The sequence below is a fragment of the Prenolepis imparis genome, unplaced genomic scaffold, assembly GCF_030444845.1.
Source record: "Prenolepis imparis isolate NDT839.2.m4 unplaced genomic scaffold, iyPreImpa1.0 SCAF_17, whole genome shotgun sequence".
In the NCBI taxonomy this organism is placed as follows: domain Eukaryota; kingdom Metazoa; phylum Arthropoda; class Insecta; order Hymenoptera; family Formicidae; genus Prenolepis; species Prenolepis imparis.
This window is the reverse complement of record NW_028141175.1, coordinates 1,754,250-1,774,329: the sequence shown is the minus strand read 5'-3', so window position 1 is coordinate 1,774,329 and position 20,080 is coordinate 1,754,250. Positions and strand designations below refer to the sequence as shown.

Genomic DNA, 20,080 nt, shown 5'->3' with positions numbered 1-20,080 from the left:
TCATCTCTCCCTCTCTATTCTATCTTTTCCTATGTTCACTCATATGTCTTTTTATTTTCCGAATCTCTTTTTTAACTTTTGATTTGCCTTTTTTCTCATTATTTCTTCTTATTTTGTACTTTCTTGCTGTTTGCTCCATTTTTGTGACTATATTTGTTTCTCTCTTCCCTTTTGTATTTATATAGCTCTAATCTTTCTTCTATCTTTATGTTTTCCTCTCTCTCTCTCTCTCTCTCTCTCTCTTTCTTCTTTCTCTTTTTTAAACCTTTGCTATTTTTTTCGTTTATTTTCATATACTCGAGCTATCTTTTTACTCTGTATTTTTCATTTGTAGCTACTTATCTTAATATTATAATGTTCATTTCCTTTGTTTACACTTAGTCTTGTGTTTCTTACCGTTTCTTATCTATATTTCTCTTTTACCTGCTGTTTTCTTCTTTCATTAGCTAGTTTGTTTTTCATTATCTTATCTATAATTCTGCAATTTGTTCTAATTACATTACATGTATGACAAATGACATTTATAGTATTTGATGTGTCGAAAGTATATAATAACAAACCTCGGACACAAATGTCTCGCAGAGATATTTAAAGAGACAACTATATACGATGTCGCAACAAGATCAATCTTTTAATGAGCCGAAGATAGTTTATGACAATTTACTCCCACGATCTTAAGTTAGGCGCGACCTGTAATTGTTCTGGAACGGTGTTATGGATGCACTTTCACGTTATTATCGTTGAGGCGCTCCGACATGTATGTACAAAGACAAATATGTATTTAAGTAAGATACCGTTTTTCGGATCTCCTAATAATAAATTCTACTAAAAGCTGGAGTGCGTCATTATAATATTTTAAAAGCTGTATCATATACAGAAGCTGTTTTGTTTTCGAATTTTTATATTTCTTTTTTACTTTTTAGGAATGTTTTGACAAATTATTTAGTCTTTTTGTACAATATATAAAATCAATTTATCAAATATAAATGCAATCATTTTATTTTTATACAAAATTATACTTATGTTTATTAATTTCCACATGCCTTTTTGATATAAGTTACTTTTCGATATACGAAATAATATAAGAAATACTAAAACATACAAATTAGATTCTAAACAACATTTGTCTTGCTTGGAAAAATAATGACTCTAATTTAACGAAATTATTTTCGATCTAATACTTTGAGTAACATTTTTTGTTAGTGCAAATTGTTATATTTCAAGGGTAACGAGACAGTTTTAATTTCATTGTCAGTACTGACAATGAAATTAATATGCGTATATTAATATTCTCGTTTTAAATTAGGTATATATGCATCGATAAAATAAGATGTTAAATTAAGCGTAACAAAAAAGACTTATAAAAATATATTCCTGAAATATAACAAAAAAAAATTATTTTTTCACGTCATTGTAAATTCTTGTAATATGATAATATTTACTCTAGTGAGTTATTATCATATCATATACATGCTATTAATTTTTCTACAATAAGATTGATATAATTATTATATAATTATTATTACTAGGAAAGTAAGTAAAAATAATTTTATTTTAAATAGATTCATCTAAAAGTATAAGGTCTCTAATTTTTTATATAAAATATCGGAAAATTTTAGAGAGAATGTTTCTTCAATAATGCACATATATATGTATTATTAAATGTAAAACTCACAACGCCACTAATAGTGTTTTAAAAATAATATACATAAAAAACGCGAGAAAAATCTCTTTTTCTCTCTCTCTAATACTTGACATTTCTATATCGTCTATCTTAATTTCATGTCCAGACATGCTTTGACTTGATTACAACGGTAATCCATGCGCCGCTAATGAAATGATATGTATAAGAATAAGTATACTTGCAAATAGAAAGTACCTTAAGAGAACCACGATTATATATATATATATATATATATATATTATAAGTCAATATATTCCAACAACAAACAATATGAAAAGACGAGTTAAAAGATGCTAAACGTAAAAGAAATGATAAAGCAAATTATTATCTCTATATTTTTTAGACTTACCTGTACGCCAAACGGAGTCTTAGGGCCACTTCGACCAACTCTAATTAACTTTAATCGACAATTAAACTATATCTCTGTCTCTTTTTAAGAACGTATCTGAAAAGAGACAAAAAGATATAGTTTAATCGTCGATTAAAGTTAATCAGAGTTGGTCGAAGTGACCCTTAATCCTCAAGTTCAGTAAAACTATTGTATCTTTTTCATCTTTTCTACTATTGATAAAGTTTTTATTCTTCAAAACAAAAATATATTTTTCTATAGAATTTGATCTCTCTCATTTTGTTCAAGAAATTCCACATTTAAGTCTTTTTCTTTTTCATGCAAAACACTATTTTCGAACTATCCTTAACGACATCTGTCCGAAAATAATTATTTGGATAAACAGGCCAATTTTTAATGCGCTTTTCGCATTCAAAGAAATAATTCCTCGAGACGTGTCACGTCTCGAGACAACCGTTAACATAAAGTACGAGCCTTTGGAGCGCGTGGTTTACGCACAAATATATACCGTGCGAGAGTCAACCAGCGATTGATGACCTACCTCGTACGCAATACCTGGTCTCCGACCAGAACAGAAAACGAAGAATGATATTTCCGTGACAAATTGTGCATGTCTTACGTCGTGTAACATCTTACTTTGAAACACAATTGGCGTTTACCGAACCTGGTAAGTGAAAATCCATTGCTAATTTTTTTTATTGTATAAGTATTAATACAACAAAAAACAGAAAATCTTTAATTTTCATATCACGTTTATTTATTGTTAGTGAATCTATAATACTTCGTTATTTACAAAAATAAATATTCATCAATGATTTTTGCTTTATAAATTGTTTCAATTGACTTTATTGAAATTAAGATTTCTTATTTAAAATCCATACAGTTTTTATATAAAAATCTGCTTATGATCGTTAAAAACTTATAAGAAAAGTTTCACGATATAATTTTGTAATATGTAAACCTAAATTTAAACTTAATTTTCTCTTTAAATTTAAATGATTATTATAAAAAAAAATATGTGTGTGTGTGTTTTATATATGTGTATGTGTGAATTGATCTTTATTCTTATGTAATCACGCAATAAGGAGCGCATTTTGCTTAATCGTTCAGTTTATTTGTACGGACAATTAAACGATACATATGTTGTACGAACTACATGAGTTTTTCTTAATTCTAATACATCGATATAATGTTTATATACTCGGGTGAATGATCATATTAGGCGATTACATACAGGCGATATGGATATGGATTAGCGAATGTTTCACTTTCCGTTCGACAAAACGAACGTGAACTACGTGGATGTGGATCCGAAGGCGACTGTATTAGAATGGCATGGATTTAAAGATCAGTATCGTACCAGGCCGCGACCTGGTTGTTGTCTTGCGGCGGTGCAGGGAGCTCTTCCAAATGATCAAAACTCAAATCACCTTCGTGTGCCACATCCATAGTGTCCATCGCACCATACGTCGATCCACCACCTATCTCCAATCCTTGCATTGAGTCTATTGGTATCTGGTCATAACCTGTTATATAAAAAAATCTTATTTTTTTAAAGATTCTATTATTTACTGCTCGTGCAATAATTATATCGATAAAAATTACACTGCACACAAAGTGCAGAACTTTATTAATCAATGAAGCGTAACAACTTGAAAAGTGTTTTGCATCTTTTTAATGTTACGAGGTATAGCTTGCTATGTATCCTAAAAATAATTACATCTTCTCTTATGACTATCACATATAATTAATTTATATAATTACTTTATATATAATTATATAATACTAATATGTGTATATATCATATTTGTGTGTGATGGTCATTAATAATTAATTTATTTATATGGCATACTCTTTAATCATAAATCTGCTTTATGCAAAGCTGTAGAACAAAAATCATTTATAGTGATCAAATACTTATTAATAGTATTAAATAATCAGACACATACACATGAATATATAAACACATTTAAAAAAGCCTTAAATTTTTTATAGTTTTAATTACATAACGACAAAATAAGCATTGTAGTAATTAATATTGAAGCTCAATCAGATATCACTGTAATGATAAGGACAAATAAAAAGTGTCACATTACTAATTCTTTTAAGAAACAAAAAAGAGAGAAAAAGTATTATATTACCAATGTTTTTTCAAAAAAATTGATGACAAATATTTGTATAAATAGTTTCTTTTGGAGAACAAACACTGTGCATTAAGAAATTCTTATTTAATTACTTACAAATTATTCTCCTACATGTATGACTCTCCCACTAGTAAAGTGCATATTACAGCAAAAGAAAAATAATACAAGAATAAATATATATAAATATATATGCAGAAAAACATAAAGATGCTTGAAAAAATATTACAATACTCTACACATACATTAAAAACGCATTTGTAATTACGAGTGAGAAAAGATGATTTGCAATGTAACATTAAACATGCAATCAAAATTGATTATCGTTTAGATATCAAACAACCAGATAATGAGAAAACAAGAACAATACATAAAGACCAAATGTCACCTATGTTACTGCGAGATACTGTTGATAGCCTGTATTTTAATTTAAGAGTCCATGGGTTAAGCTGCTGTTAAAATAACACATACAATTAAATGCATTATTTTATATTAGAAGTAACACTGAAGAGAATAGTCAAGTATTTAATAAACTCCCTCGCGTATTTTTAAAATGCAAGACAGAGAATTGGTTCATAAAATAGCACTATAACGTACAAAATTATTCCGTCCTATATGCCGATCCTATACAATTTATTATTACAATTTTTTTATAAAAGCAGAATAAGACTTGTTTTTATGTACACATTTCAAATTCCGTCTACCTTCGATTGATTACTCGAGTAATAAATCGATTATTCGGAAATAGCACATTTGATAAACGCGAGTTGGATAATATTTTATAAATTACCTTGCGGTTGATAACCCCGACCGCCATGGCTGCTGTGTACACTAGGAGGTCCTTGGCCATACATACCATCATAGCCTTGATCGGGGCCAAGCATGTCCTGAAGATTAGGTAGCTCAGATCAACACAAAGCATATTTTCTAAGGAAGGCGTGTCATGACACCTCGAAATACGAACAGATATGCGCTATAGTTGGCAAATCTCGTATGATAATAATAATGAAGAAAATTTATGTGAAATATAATAACGTATAAAAAAAAAAGAAAACAATTTGAAATAAATATCTGCAGAAGGGACAAAATGCCATTCCCATGCACATAATAATCTTGCAAACTATAAATTAAATCTAAGTACATCTCGTGATCTATTGCTCCATTAGGCACGACCATATTGCCTCTTCTTTAGTTTTCAACTTTAAACAAATATTGATATAAAAATGTGATTACTTTATAAATCTTGGACAAAATTAACTATGTATTATAAGCTTAAGCATAAAATTTAAGGATAACTTGCGAAAAGGTTATATCTCACCAATTACTTTGATTTTCACTTATTATAGTGGGTAGAATCCTAAACCATGTGTATAAAGATATAACCTTTTTGCAAATTTTACCAATTTAAGTTTTTTCATTTTCTTTTTTTTTTCTTGAGAAAAACATACGTTTCAAAACTTTTCTAAAATAGATTTATAATTTGTTAAGCAGTATAAAACTGTATGAAATTAGTCTTAACACATATATTTCTACCGTTTCACAAGTATATATAAAAGTCTAAAGCATAAAAATTGAGGGATAGTTAGAATTAACTATTAGCACATGAATAAGTATTGCATATATCTTAATGGTGCAAATTCAGATTCATAGATAATGACATGAATTATAAACAACTGTGCTCGAAATTAATCTTACAAGGGAAAAACCTTTTATATAAATACCTGAATGTTATAACTAGAAAGAGACGGGGGTATCTCTATGAGCAATAAAAACTATTATCATAACGTGGCATAATTTATCAAACACAATGTAACTACCTAGAAGTAACATATTTCCATACTACGATATTTCTGTTTATATCATATTACAAACCTGGCAAGTCCTGGCAAGTACTTGAAAATAATTCTATATATATATATATAAAAGGCAAAATTCGCTTCTATATAGAGATATAAAACTAAAGCTCGCTATGTTACATAGTGTTTGCAAGTAAATCTATTTCGCCACGGCACGAATAATTTGACGTGCATTACTGTATCCATTTTCTACGATACCTGGAGGTCTGGGGCCATGCTGAAGTCAGTATTGTTCCATAAGTTTGTGTCTTCGCGGAATAAGGAATTTGTCAGCTCCATAGAAAGTCGTTTCTTGTACTCTTGGGGCTTATCTTCGCTCATACGAAAGAGTACTGCTGCTGCATAAGTGGCAACACCTTCGTTTCTGGAGTGAAGCAGTTCCGTCAGTGGAGCAGTAGCACCCTCTTGTTCTATTATTTCGGCACCTTCCTTGTCAGCGGCTAATTCGCAAAGTACGCCGGCTGCCACGCGTTGAATGTTTTCAATCTCATTAAATAATAACTGTATGAAAAATAAATAAATATTAAAATTTTTTTAAAAAAGAAGAATTAATAGATACGGAACTCCCTTTCCCTCTCTCCTTCCTATTCTCTCTCGCTATTCTCGATCTCGTTATTATCTTGGTACGTTTGCTAATGTAACTATATAACTATGTGTAGAATAAAGAGAGTAAAAAATAGAAAGCGACATTTTCATTCTGTGCATTTTTGTAACATTAAAATAAAATTAAAAAATAATTTAAGAATAGGGGAGTAATGTTTGATTTTGCATTAAAAAAATTAAAAATTAAAAATAAAATAACGTTATAAATTATTTCATAAAAATAGCGATACGTACTTGTACGAAAATTGGAATAACGTTTTGTGAGCGAATTATCGCTCTATTATGAGACTCTCTCGCTAGAATATGAAGCGCTCCCACTGAGCCTTCCACTATCTCCTCCATACGTACTCCATCTGCATAAGCACCCGATGTCTGTTGGCTTCCGGTACTAGCAACAGATGAGCGTTGCTACAAATAAAAAAGCAGTAATTACATATATTAATAATTATTATTGTAAAAATATTTTTTTTTTTAATTATTAGAAAAATCTGAAAATAATCTCTTCATAATAGTATAAAAAATCATAACAAAGAAAATATAAATTGAATGACTGAAAAACAACATAAATAACACTCATAAGCGAACGTATTTATTTCAACAAAAAATCATACAAATATAATAAAAATATACCATGTATATAAAATAAGAGTATGTAAAGTGCTTCTTTATATATATAATCAAATAAGTAACTTACTCTTTGTGTATCCTGGAATGCACGCATCAAAAGTCTCACGAGATGATGTATTGCACCATGATCGCGTAGCGGACTGTGATTTGCGGGACAAAGAGCCAAATTGCGGATTAGTCCAATAACCGCCTTCACCAACGGCCAGCGCGACGGTGGGTGAAGTAATTTGACTATAACTTGAATACCGTAATTCAATCGAACCGAGTTTTGCGCCATTTCCGCTTCATTATGACGCGATGTTAAGTGACGTAAAGCGCATACTGCCGGTTCAGTTATCTCCTCCCGATCGCCGGCATTAATAATCGTACGAACGAGAGCATCGACACCACCGTAATTACACACCGCAACCTGAAAAAGATTTAAAAATCTTTATCTATATGCCAGATATAAGAAACGCTTTAAAGAAACACTTTTTTTTTTATTTCGACATACTTTATTACGCTGATTATTGCAAGTCAAGTTTGATAAAATGCCAGCCGCGCAAGTAACGACATTCACATCCGTTGACCCAAGCACAAGCACAAGACTTTGCAACAAGTTATCAAGTCCGTCAACCTTTGTGCCAGCATCTGATAGATTACGTAATGTCCATAAACAATTCTGCACTAATCTTTGACTCGGATTTGCGAGATGCATGGCAAGCGCCTGCATCCCACCTGCCTCTACGATTGCGGGCTTGTTACTCGGACATACAGACAATACTGCAAAACAAAGTGAATCATTGATTAATAAGTGAATGTAATTTAATTATAATACAAATTCGATAAAATTACTGCAATAAATTGGAAATTTACCTTTCAATACCCTTGAAGTAGTCCATAACAATTTCTCGTATTCATAAGAGCGCATGATACGCACAAGTTCTATCGGACCTTGCGAAGCAAGAATTATTAATTTGCTCTCCTGATTTCCGTATGCTAAAATTTGCAAGCAATCAGTAACAATAGCCAAAAATTTGACATTGTTCCGCTGCAGTAAAGCAACCATTTTCTGCAAACCACCGGCAAGACGCACGGCCATCTTGGAACCATCTTGATGAAGCAATAAGTTATGAAGAGTCGTTATTGCATAAAAAAGAACGGATTCTACTGGAGAACTCAGGAGTTTCACAAGCGCGGGAATGCCACCGCTCTTGAAGATCGCTAGCAAGCCTTGTCTGTGATGTGATAAATTGTGCAAAGTACCAACCGCGGCCTTTGTCGATTCCAAATCATCGCTATTAGAGATGGCACGCACTAAGGCAGACACCATTTGCATGCTGTTCATGATGGCATGGCGGGAAGCTTCTTTTTTAGATAATTGATGTACCATCATAGCTGCTTGAGAAACAACCACCTGATCCTCATCATTTAAGAGCTTGATTAACTCAGGAATAGCGCGTGTAGCGAGATCTGCATCATCCTGATAATTGATCAAATTGACGACAGCGTGCTTCAGCATTTGACTCGGTTCAGCCAATCTTTGTACAGCAGTAGGCTGTGCTGGATCAAATTGCGTAGAAGGTATCTCTACACCTTCCTCCAGTGTTTCAGGAAACATAGCAGCGCGCACACGCTGCGACCGAGTATGACTCAATTGTTGATTCATTTCTGAAAGATCAATACTTAATTGTAATATGTACAATGTTTTATTTTGTGATAATCCAATTGCAAAAATCATGTAATCTAACCATCAACTTGATCTTGTGTGAAACCCTGTGCAAACCCTTGGTCCAAATCAAACATCAATTGATCCCCTTCCATTTCTTCATCTTCTTTGCCAGACAGAGATGGTGCCTGAGTAACAGCACCAGAATGGATGCCTGAATCATTCATGTAAGAATTTTGCTGCCACATCAATGTCTGTTCTTTTGCAGAACCCATAGGCAAGTCGCCTGGGCCTTGGTAATTTCCTTGGGACACTGAAACATCAAAACAAATAAAACATAGATAACTAATTAATTTTGTACATCTAACATGACAGATTGAATCATATAAACAATTGACTTACTTGGTCTAGATTGATTCGACGACATTGGATAACTCATGTCTCCGAGAAATAAAATTATCCCTGCACCTGCAATGAGTAAAATAGAATTCCATAAATTTCTAAACATTCTGTTCTATAATATAAATAATCTTGAATGATTTCAACACTCGGGTACATATTTGCATTGAATTATGCAATAGGAAATGCTTGCAGGAATATAGAGTCCAGCGCGAGGCAATGCTGCCATCAGTCAACAAGACCGAGTCGATTTCGATATTAATATGTCATTCGAGTTCTTTATGAGCATTAAAAATAAGAATGCCTTAAAACTCGCTTTAAACTCGCATACCTTTGTCAAATATTTACTTGCGCGTGTTACTATAGCATTCGTGACAATTTACGACACTATGCTGGGTCAATGAATCCTGTTCCGGCGAGATGTTCCAGTGCGGAATGTGGGCGCGATCGAAGAATCTCTCTCTCTCTCTCTCTCTCTCTCTCTCTCTCTCTCTCTCTCTCCCCTTCTTCTCACTCCCACTCTTTCCTACTCACTCACTCACTAACTCACGCTCTCTTTTTCTAGCCTCTCTTCTACCCTCTCATCTCGCTCTCGCTTCTCGCTCTCGCGTCACACAGCTTCAGACTTGTGGGTGCTGTCGACTGCAATCGAATATGCGTCGTGCCGTTGCACTCATCGGGTGTAACCGCAAGATACGGAATCGCAATGGAATGCGAAAAAGATGATGCATGCGCTTATACGAGTACGAAAATGCAATGTGTCATCACTTTCTAACAATCGACAAGATCATGAGAGAAGGGAAAGGCGATTCATGTGTATGTGAGAGAAAGCACCCAATAAAGATATAATCACGGTAAAAAAAAAAAGAGAACTAATAAATTAAACATAAAATATGAAGCTAAAAACTTTAAAACAAATGTTTTGTCAGACAAAAAAATGCACCTCGTAGAGTATTAGTCGATACCGATGCGCATGTTCGTATCTAGTGATCGACTCCAAAACCAAGTTCGAACCGATAATTCTTTTGACATGCCACTCTCGCGTCTGGCACAAATGATCTATCTATACGTCAGAAGCAGACACATTCGATATAAACACGCGCAATGCACTATGTATGCTCTCAAGTAGGTTTCAATTTCGTGCAATGACTTACTGTACCACGACACGACTCCGCGGCTCGTCCAAGGTGTACAAATTCTCTCTTGGAAAAGTGGGCAGTGTTGTTCTCAGAGACGCTCTTTCTCACGCATGCGCAACATAATGGCAGTGAAATTCAGGGATGTATGCATAAGGCAAATTCTGAGTGTGAAAATCTTATAATATTTAATATTTTTAATGTTATTAATTTAATCAAAAAAGTGACATATTGCAAATCTAAAGAAAATTTTGCAATTATCTAATATACATATATCTCAATACGTATGTTCTTTCATTGATTTTCGCAGCACTTTGAAACTACATCTAGGAATAGAGGGCGTAAAAGCGCCCTTTTTCTGACGAATTTGCTACTTCAATGAGGCCACATTCAACGCGCATGCGTGAAAAAAAGCGTCTTTGAGAATACATTGAAAGTGGGAGGCAATTTCAGCGCCACCTACTCTCTGACTCAGATATGAACGAACTAACGCGGTCACGTGACAAGGAGTTGACGCCATTGGAAACTATGCGCAAGCGTACGTATGTCATATGTGTGTGTGTGTGTGTGTGTGTTGTGTGTGTGCGTGCGTGTGTGCGTGCGTGCGTGTGTGCGTGCGTGTGCGTGCGTGTGCGTGCGTGTGCGTGCGTGAGCGTGTGCGTGCATACGCGCAAGCGCAGGCGTGTGTACTTTTATAATATTCCTGTCATCCATAATTAATATCATAATAAATAGCTGGCTGAATATGATGGGGAATGTGTTGCTTGTGATTATAGTTCCATAAATTAGATATAAGATTTTCTTACTCCAAATCATTTATATATACATATATACATATATATACACATATATGTATATGTCTATTTTATTTTTAAGTGACAAAATTGTTTTATATGATAACGATGTCAACATTATTATTGCATGTTATCGAATGGATATACAATATATAGATATAAATAATTAGAAAATCTCTTGTCGATCTAATTTGTGGAATTATTAATCATACTTTTAGTTTAGATGAAATAATAACACAAATAACATAGTGACACACACGTAATGCTTTTACGATTCGGAACGGCCGAATCGTAATCGATAAAATTCCAAGTCTTACTTTCTTTTAGATTTTAGAAGATTATCTCATGTGGGCCTTTTCGCATAAATAAATAAGCAAATAAAGAGAATGAAAATTTGCAAAGGAATCATCAATGCCAGATAGCCAATAGGCTATAAGGACTATTTATATATATATATATATATATATACATTATATCCTAGAAATATAAACTCTTTAAAAAATAATAATACAAATAATAATAATTATATATAGGCGACCAGTTGTGCCAAACCGTATATATATCAGAGTTTATATGCACCCTCTGGACTCGCGTTACTCCAAACTCCGGATTATTTGCAAATTCCTTTTAGCAACACTAACTCCAGCACTATGACTATAATAGCAACCGATTTGCAGTAGTAACCCAACTTTTTTCTTTTATTAGATTTTTACTAAGAAACACAATACCACGTTAAAGGGATCCACCAATGCTCTAAGCTCCGACAAAGGTTTTCTTCTTTTTTAATCCGTCCTATATTCAGGGATAGTATCACAATTTCCAATGTATTTTGCAATTCTTCTATTTGTTTGTGATCGTTTCTTGAATTTTCTTGAAGTTTTAGTCTTGTTAATCTCTAGACACACCCAATCTTTTATTAAGCTTCAAATCGCTGTCCACCTCTTGAGATGTATATAAGAATCAAACGTATGATTGAACCCGGAACCTGTCGACTATCAGTCAACCACAAAACTACACGCGTTACTCCGATAATGGTTTTACTCTATCTAAAGATGGTGGAAAGTGACGCGCAATCGAGCGACGTAGATGCCATCTGCCATCTGCGTCGATCCAGAATTACAGCAGAACGATAAAACGAGAGTATGTAGAACGAATGAAGCGAAAAATATATATATCTGCCTTTCTTTCTATTTTTTTCTACTGGAGTATCCAATACGTTACTTTTCTTTATATACGTTCAGTTTTGATTCCGTCACGAAACAAAAATGATCCCATTTTCACGGAAAAAGTTATATATAAATGATCGATACTTTTTTTGGACAAGTCTTATTATAACTATAACTTATATATAACAAAACTCAAATTTTTTTTATAAAAATTAATAATTTAGTACTAAAAGATTTATTCGATTTAAATTGATACGATAACTTTCGAAATACAAATAAAAAGTTTATCAAAAATTTCGTGTTTTTTATTAATGTATACATATATAATAATAAACTACAAAATTGAATTTTATTTTATTAATTTAAGAAACATATAAGATGAATAAAATGTATTTGTTGAGATGAATTAAATGTAGTGGATTGTATTTAATAACAAATATTTTTTGTGATAACATTTAGATTATACATATCTTTTGTTAAATTTGTTGATATATATATATATATATATATATATATATATATATATATTAATATGTATGTACATTTTTTTACACATTGCGTGCATACACACATACACATTAATGATTGATATATGGATTTTTTATTCTCACAATTCATAACATTATTATATTATTAGAAAATAATGAAATAAAATCTTTAACCTGTAAAATAAATATGAAGAATGTAATAAAAAGATTTTTAAGAGATACTAGATCTCTTACCAACCAATTATAAATTTAACATATTTATATTTGAAAAGTTAACTAATTAGATTATTCATATAGAAACAAAATTATTCTTTAATAATTAAATATTTTCTTATCGTGATAAATATGTTGCGATTATTACAGCATTAATTATTTGCTTTAATTAAATTATAATAGAATTTTATAATTTTTAATTTTTTTGAGAATTTTGTGCGTGTAGGATTATATGTATATTATATATATATATAATTATTTTTTTGCATAATATTCAATGTTTTCGATACATTTGTACATCATCATAATATTTTCAATATGTGAATACAAAAAATTATATTTATTTATAATAATATAAAATGTGCAAAATCAGATTAATAAGTTTCTTTGCTGACGATATCAGTTTAATTCAATTAATTTATCACATTACATATCGGAGAAATATGTGTCATACAGAAGAACAAGAAGCCACTTATCAAAAAATACAAGTTAAAAGGATATAAATAAATATATGCGTCCCTTTATCGAGAAATCGAAGAAGTGAGTTTGCTCAGAAATAGGTGCGTATACATATTGTGTACGTGTATATGTACACGCGTTTATTTTAAATTATATACGCTAGCGGGGGTAGTGACGCGCCTGTAGCTCGCAACCCGATAAACAAGCGGCGTGTCGGGAAAGAGAAATCAGGTGCAAAAATACATACAATGTGAAGACTGCAAGGAAGGAAAGAGGACAGGCAGATTTATCAGAAACGCAACGACGCGACACCTCGTCCCTGTGCAAAACAGATATTAGCGTTTGCGATCGAGGCTTTCCATCGAGGAACAATCACCACGCGCGCGATCGACAGCAATTTTTTAATGGATTCGCGGGTATTTGTCCGGTCGCGCGCGCGACTCGAAAATTCCTGATCGAACTCGGCGAGTAAATCGTGCCGGGCGGATGGCCAGAATGCGCACAAAATAACAGACACTGGAGAGCAAAGTAAAATATACTGGTCGTTTGGCGGGACCACCATTCGTTATCGGCTGCACCCACGCCGATTAATTTTCGGATGCGTGATGGCGGTAGCGTTCCTTCCGTTTCGAACGGTGATGATACATTTTATGTCTGCGCTGATATTGAGCGGATAACTGAAAAAAGTGGAAAATTTTCCTTTGAAATATACGGCAGCCAGCCAGTGAAATACAGCCGCGAAACGTGCGATAAATCCGCGCGGATTCGTCGCCGTAATTAATGATAAATATCATCGATTAAATTTTTTATAAACGAATTCGGTTGAAATGTGTTGGATGAAACGCGGCATTTTTAATTATTACACAGATATCGATGATCGATGCGCATTAGTGTTTTATTTACGATTTTGTTTTTGTCATTTTTGCGGTAAAGTATATGTATATCGCATATTGCTTTTGAAGCTTATAAAATACTGTAAAACTAACATATTTTTATTCGAACGATTAATCAAATGCAGAGAAAAGAAAATAGATTTGAATTTTATCTTTGATTGACAACGCATTCGATAACGATAGCACACTTATGTGGGCTTGCTTCATAAAATATACATACGACTTGTAATTATGAGAAGCAACGATAATCCGTTGAACGGTAAAATTAGACAAATATTTATCATAAGGATGCTCCTCCGATCGATGATAAACCAGCGAGTTTACGGCGCCTATTGCTCGCAGGATCTCTCCTTTTCTCAGCTTTTTATACACACGTATCGCCAAGTGGAAAAATATTTGATCGGAAAGACTTGGCGGATGAAATTACATAGCTGTTAACGAATGAAATATCACCGAGTCGAGGGAAAGGCACTTTCTGATTTATGAACAGGGTCTTATTTGAGAGTAAAATTTGGTGTGCGGCGCTCTGATAAGTGTCATCGATAATATGCTAATAATGATTTGTGCTGATGGAGACTTCTGTGTTAATCTATGTAAACGCCACAAAGTCGATCCGCGCTGGGAATTTAGAGTGTTGGAACATTGACGGTGAAAAATACCACAACATTCCTCATGCGAAATTGGAATAGATCATAGATCATTAATCATCGATGTACATCCGATGCCATCCGTATGTATCTTGAACTTTTACGAAAGTGAATTCTTTCATAATCTATAGATTTCACATATATACATACATTACATTATCCTAATTTTTTACACATTTCTATTTTCTTTTGTACTTATCTCTTTATTTTTTCCTGCGTGTATTATGTAAATATTTCTTTGTTCGTTTTATTGTTTTTCCTAAATATTTGTACTTAAATTTATGTTATGAATTAATTATTTTTGTGTGTTACACAATAACTTTATTAACAACGCATAAATTCTCATTTGAGTTTCAATAATAAAATTTTTTTCAATAAATTAAACATGAAGGTGGGGATTGCGCTCGTATAACGTTAATTGAAAATTATGTTTTAATAGCAACAGGAAAATGTTTCACGAAAAAAGGATAACGGGATTTTATAAATACATTTATTAATAGAGAATGGGCTCTAATTGCTTAAAAACTTAATAACATTTTTAATCGATTAAAATGTCTATTTTTTTTTTTTTAATAAAATATTAAAAGCAAAGCTCAGGACACATCGGTATTCATCAGCTTTATGAGAAACAGTGGAGAAAATAGGCAATTGGGAATATTGGCGCACATCGATGGAAAGAGAGAACCAGGCATATGATATGTATTGCATATGGCATATTACGCGCATATCTCTATATAAGATAAGATACGTTCTTAATTATATACATTTTCGAAATCTGTATCGATTTGTCTTGCCTAATGTTCGTGTAAATATAACGCTCGTATTTATGCATTGAAAGAGAAAGGAAAGGATAGCGCGCTATAGCTTATTTATAGTCTCTAATCACATAATGTAAGGATAGATATTCTTTCTCTTTGTCTGTATTCTCTTGAAAATTAGTCGCAGATTAGATTTAATAGATCTTCATAGTATTTCGAAAATTTCAAAGATCAAAAATTATTTACGAAAGAATAAGAAAGAAAATCTTATTAAAGACTAACATTTAAAAAATATCCTTAATGCAAATATTTTTTACATAAATATGTAAACAAGAATTAAAAGTGATATTCATAATTATACAGGAAAATATAGCTTACGTTACAATCGTTCCATTTACATTGTGCAAATAGAAACTATTTTCACAGATCTTTAGAATCAAAATCTGAATTCATTGAAATTTTACTGGTTTCAATCGTTAGTATCAACGAGTTTCCTTTGAAAGATCCATCAATGCTCTACTTTTTCATCGAGCATTCGATTAATTATTTGTAAGATTAGAGCTCTTGGCGCAACCACCGACAAAGTGAGAGATGGCATTTTTGCAAGTCCAGGATAGATGAAAATGACCATTGGCATTCCCGTGGGGACGAGAATGGAGAGGTAGAGAGGTAAGGCTTCCAACGGGTACACAGTCGTATCGTCTGGCGAGCTTGATGGAGTAGTCTCGCGGCTAATGTCGAGCGAGGGTGAGTACAGGCCACGACGTGGACGACGAACGATGCCTGATTCATCACCTCGCTCGGTAGCGCTCACGCTACTCCCAAGACGCAGACAAATCAACGTATATTCGAAAATCGGAAGAGGAAGCGCGCGCGGCAAAACGTGGCCGAGTACCTCCAACTGTCAGGATCGATTGTAACTGGTGTTCCCGTGGGAACGAATCTGACTGCCCGCTATATCCTTGAAGAGGATCACTGACCTTAGCGTATCGACTACAGATTCGTAACATGATGCAATATTTGCTATCTTTTTCGACGAGCTAAAAATGTTTTATATAATTTCTCGTCAAAAAATATATTATACACGCGGCGACGATAATCTACAATTTATCTCTTTCTAACCGAAGGAAAGAGCTTTTTATTAATATAATATAATTCACTTATTAATTAATATAATTAATATAATTCACTTTTCTACGACTATCTATCACTTTTCACAAATTAAATTTAAAATGTTTTTCTTTTATATTTTTTTATCTCTGCATTCTCTCTCTTTCTCTCTCTCTCTCTCTCTCTCTCTCTCTCTCTCTCTCTCTCTCTCTCTCTCTCTCTCTATTTTTAACTATAAATAATATATGTTTAAATACAAGTAAAGATCAGATTGTTTTCATAAATGTATAAATTTTATGTGTGTGTAAAATGTATGTGATATTAATAAAATGTATATATAAAAAATTTTTGTCCGTACAATTTTTTAAGATTTTTATCAAGCTTATCAACATATCTATTCTTTAATCCTAGAAGCCAAGCTGATAAAAATACACTTTGTGTTACGATGAATATATAAGTGAAATATACAATATCATCTACAGGATCAGACGCATTTACATTAGAGGATTGAGTTGGAAGGTCGGTGTACCACAACACAGCGATCAAAGCACGGAGGCTGCTGTGCAATTAAACGCAGATGATTACAACGGATCGTGTTCTCGTCTTCAATGACAATCAGATCGGTCGTTTCTACAGATTGTTAAGTATTCGATTATATCAGAGTTTATTATTCAAAGTTAATTAGAAAGTCTAATAGCTTCTTCAGATTGCACTTTTTTATACTGTCCGCGAGATGCGCCTTCTGCCTAATGCGGTATATCATTATCATGGCCATCATTGAACAGAAAATCTTTAGTGAAGATAATCGAATCATTCTACCGATCAGACGATTTTGTATAGCACATCTGCGTTTATCCGTCTCTTTGCAATGCCGTGTAATATATGGATGACAACTCCTGTCGCACTAATGCAAATGTATATGTATAATATGTGTGTGTGCCTGTGTATAGATAGATTATTGAAAGTCCTGAAATGGTATCGAAGGAGACTCTGCTGTGATCATATCAGGAGAGATGATAAGAGAGGGAGCTGTTTCTCTAAATCTCATAAAGTCAGTCTCGCAAGCGCGCGCGCGCACACACGCACACGCGCACACACGCGCACACATCATATCACCTGCAAGCCGTTTGTTGCGTGACACATGCAAGCTTGTGCTTGCAGAGTACGCCACAAAAATGATACGAAAATAATTTTTAGCCCCATATCAAATAATTGATATTCGGAAAGATTTAAGTACTTATAAACTGAAAAATGTGCAACAATAATGAATTTATGACAATAATTCGAATATCTGTCATCTGTACAATCTCACTACGTGTTTATTTGATATTATGTTTTAGATTCTATCTTGCAGTCTCTTCAGCAGTCCAAGAAATATAACGTACCGTTTGAATGTCTGGCACGTGTTAAAAAGTGTCATTATTATACAACGTGCGCAGTTTATTGAAGGAGAACAGCGTGACAATTTCCGTGTCAATGAGTCACTTTATTGAGTGCATAAGCCGAGCACGATGAATGCATAGGTATAACTTGGCGTGCATGTTGCGCTATAGGTCTGTGAGATTGGCCGGTGCGTCGAGGGAAAAGATACTGCGGGACGCACGGCCATCACTGATGAACCAACCCACACTGCGCGACAGCGACAAACAGGACAGCATCGGGACAGGACAGGACTGTCTCGTTCGGTATCAGGACTGTAAATCCGGGATTTTATTCGCCCGGTATCGAGGTTTATAGTGTCCTCAGTTTGCCGCAGCCGTGTGCGTTTGTATCCCTCGCGTATGTGTGTCTGAGTTATATTCAACCGTCGTGCAGCAAGACGTTTGCATATCTCCGCTTCTCTATACGGCGCGGGAGAGAAGGCGAGGGAAGCGCAGAAAAGCCGCCTCTTCCCCTCGGCTTCGTTCGCCGCCATCTCGTCTGTCGTTGTCCGTGGATCGTTGTCGATTTCTCTGCCCGGTCCGTCATCCTTCGCCTCTCTTGTCTGCGAAATGAGACCTTCCTGAAAAACGTGCGATATATTCTACCCCCGTACCTCCCTCTTTCTTCCCTTCTGTCCTGCGGGTATTAACTGGCTGTCCAGCGAATTGAATTTATCGGACGGTCCCGCTTTATCGAACGCCCCCACTTAACGTCTCGCTTAATTAGACACCGGCCGCGTCGGTGTGCTTAATGACGTAGAGGAGTTCTAGTGACGCCGGGACGATCGTGGCTTCCCCGACAAACTCTCGAGAAACCGTGGTCGAGACCAGTGGTCGCAGTTTTCATGTTCGAGGAAATCGAAGCATTCGTAGAGGCCTTGTTTGCAAAATATGCAATAATCGTTTCTGTTCATTGTTATTTCTCTCCTCTCTCTCCCTCTCTCCCTTTCTTTCTCTCTCTTCCTCTCTCATTTTCTCTCTGTTAACTTTAATTTTAATTTAAGTAATCTTTTTGTCTCTCAAGATTAAATAAAGTTGAAAAAACTAAGTTTAAATAAGAGATTTGATTGAAAAGAAGGAGGAAAATTGTAACAACTCAAGTTTTTTCAAATGAATCTTGACTAAAGAGAAGCGGCGTGTGCTGCTAAGAGACAAGAAATTGCGTTGATGTATCTTATCATTTCAGTTTTATTTATTTAATGTGGATCTAGACACAAAGTATACTATTAATTTTAGCATAACGTAGAATTGACCAGAAAACTTTTTACATATTATATATAAATTGTTAGAACGTTCGATTTACTTGCGTGTTTATTGATTCACTCCGAAACTAGTTTGACCGTATAGACATTTCTGCGGAGTAATCTCCGTGGGAATGCAACAAAGAGTCACATCAACTCGTAACCCTATGTTCTCAAAGAGTGTTTTACGATACGCTAAAGTAGTGATAGAAAAATAATACAGATTGCTTGTAAAATATCGCAAATTGACGGAGGAGATAATTGATTAATAGAAAAAAAATTCAGGCAGTCTGCTTGAGAGACTAAAAATGAACATTGTGCAATAGAAACGACTTGATATTCTAGTCACAAAATAAAACGATATTTATTCGATTTCTCTGACTTTTCTTTATTTAAATCTTATTTCGGTAAACATGATAAGATCAATTGTGTACAAAAGAGGCGAAA

The 20,080-nt window shown here is 33.7% G+C and overlaps 1 protein-coding gene across 9 annotated transcripts; it reads right to left on the bottom strand.

The window, feature by feature from the left end:
- Window positions 1-3,125: 3,125 nt before the first annotated feature.
- On the bottom strand, window positions 3,126-12,286 carry Arm (armadillo). Of its 9 annotated transcripts, none has more exons than XM_083056147.1 (10): window positions 11,966-12,286; window positions 9,311-9,376; window positions 8,991-9,221; window positions 8,116-8,910; window positions 7,754-8,022; window positions 7,328-7,669; window positions 6,868-7,041; window positions 6,229-6,531; window positions 4,965-5,076; window positions 3,126-3,559 (listed from the first exon to the last, which is right to left on the bottom strand). In XM_083056147.1, the coding sequence occupies exons 2-10, from the start codon at window positions 9,345-9,347 to the stop codon at window positions 3,375-3,377; spliced, it is 2,448 nt and encodes an 815-aa protein (XP_082912273.1). In that variant the 5' UTR covers window positions 9,348-9,376; window positions 11,966-12,286; the 3' UTR covers window positions 3,126-3,374. The 9 variants fall into 9 exon arrangements, with proteins under 9 accessions (XP_082912273.1, XP_082912272.1, XP_082912278.1 ...); XM_083056146.1 differs by lacking the exon at window positions 11,966-12,286 and adding an exon at window positions 10,462-10,569; XM_083056152.1 differs by lacking the exon at window positions 11,966-12,286 and adding an exon at window positions 10,462-10,568 and having other exon boundaries at window positions 4,965-5,061.
- Between the last annotated feature and the right edge of the window lie 7,794 nt (window positions 12,287-20,080).

Bases quoted from the DNA above. Each gene is read 5' to 3' on its own strand.
- Arm (XM_083056147.1), bottom strand. From the start codon at position 9,347: ATGAGTTATCCAATGTCGTCGAATCAATCTAGACCAA. The intron at 9,222-9,310 runs GTAAGTCAATTG...TTGATGTTTCAG, and splicing joins GTCGAATCAATCTAGACCAA to TGTCCCAAGGAAATTACCAA. The intron at 5,077-6,228 runs GTATCGTAGAAA...TGTTGATCTGAG, and splicing joins GCATGGCCCCAGACCTCCAG to CTACCTAATCTTCAGGACAT.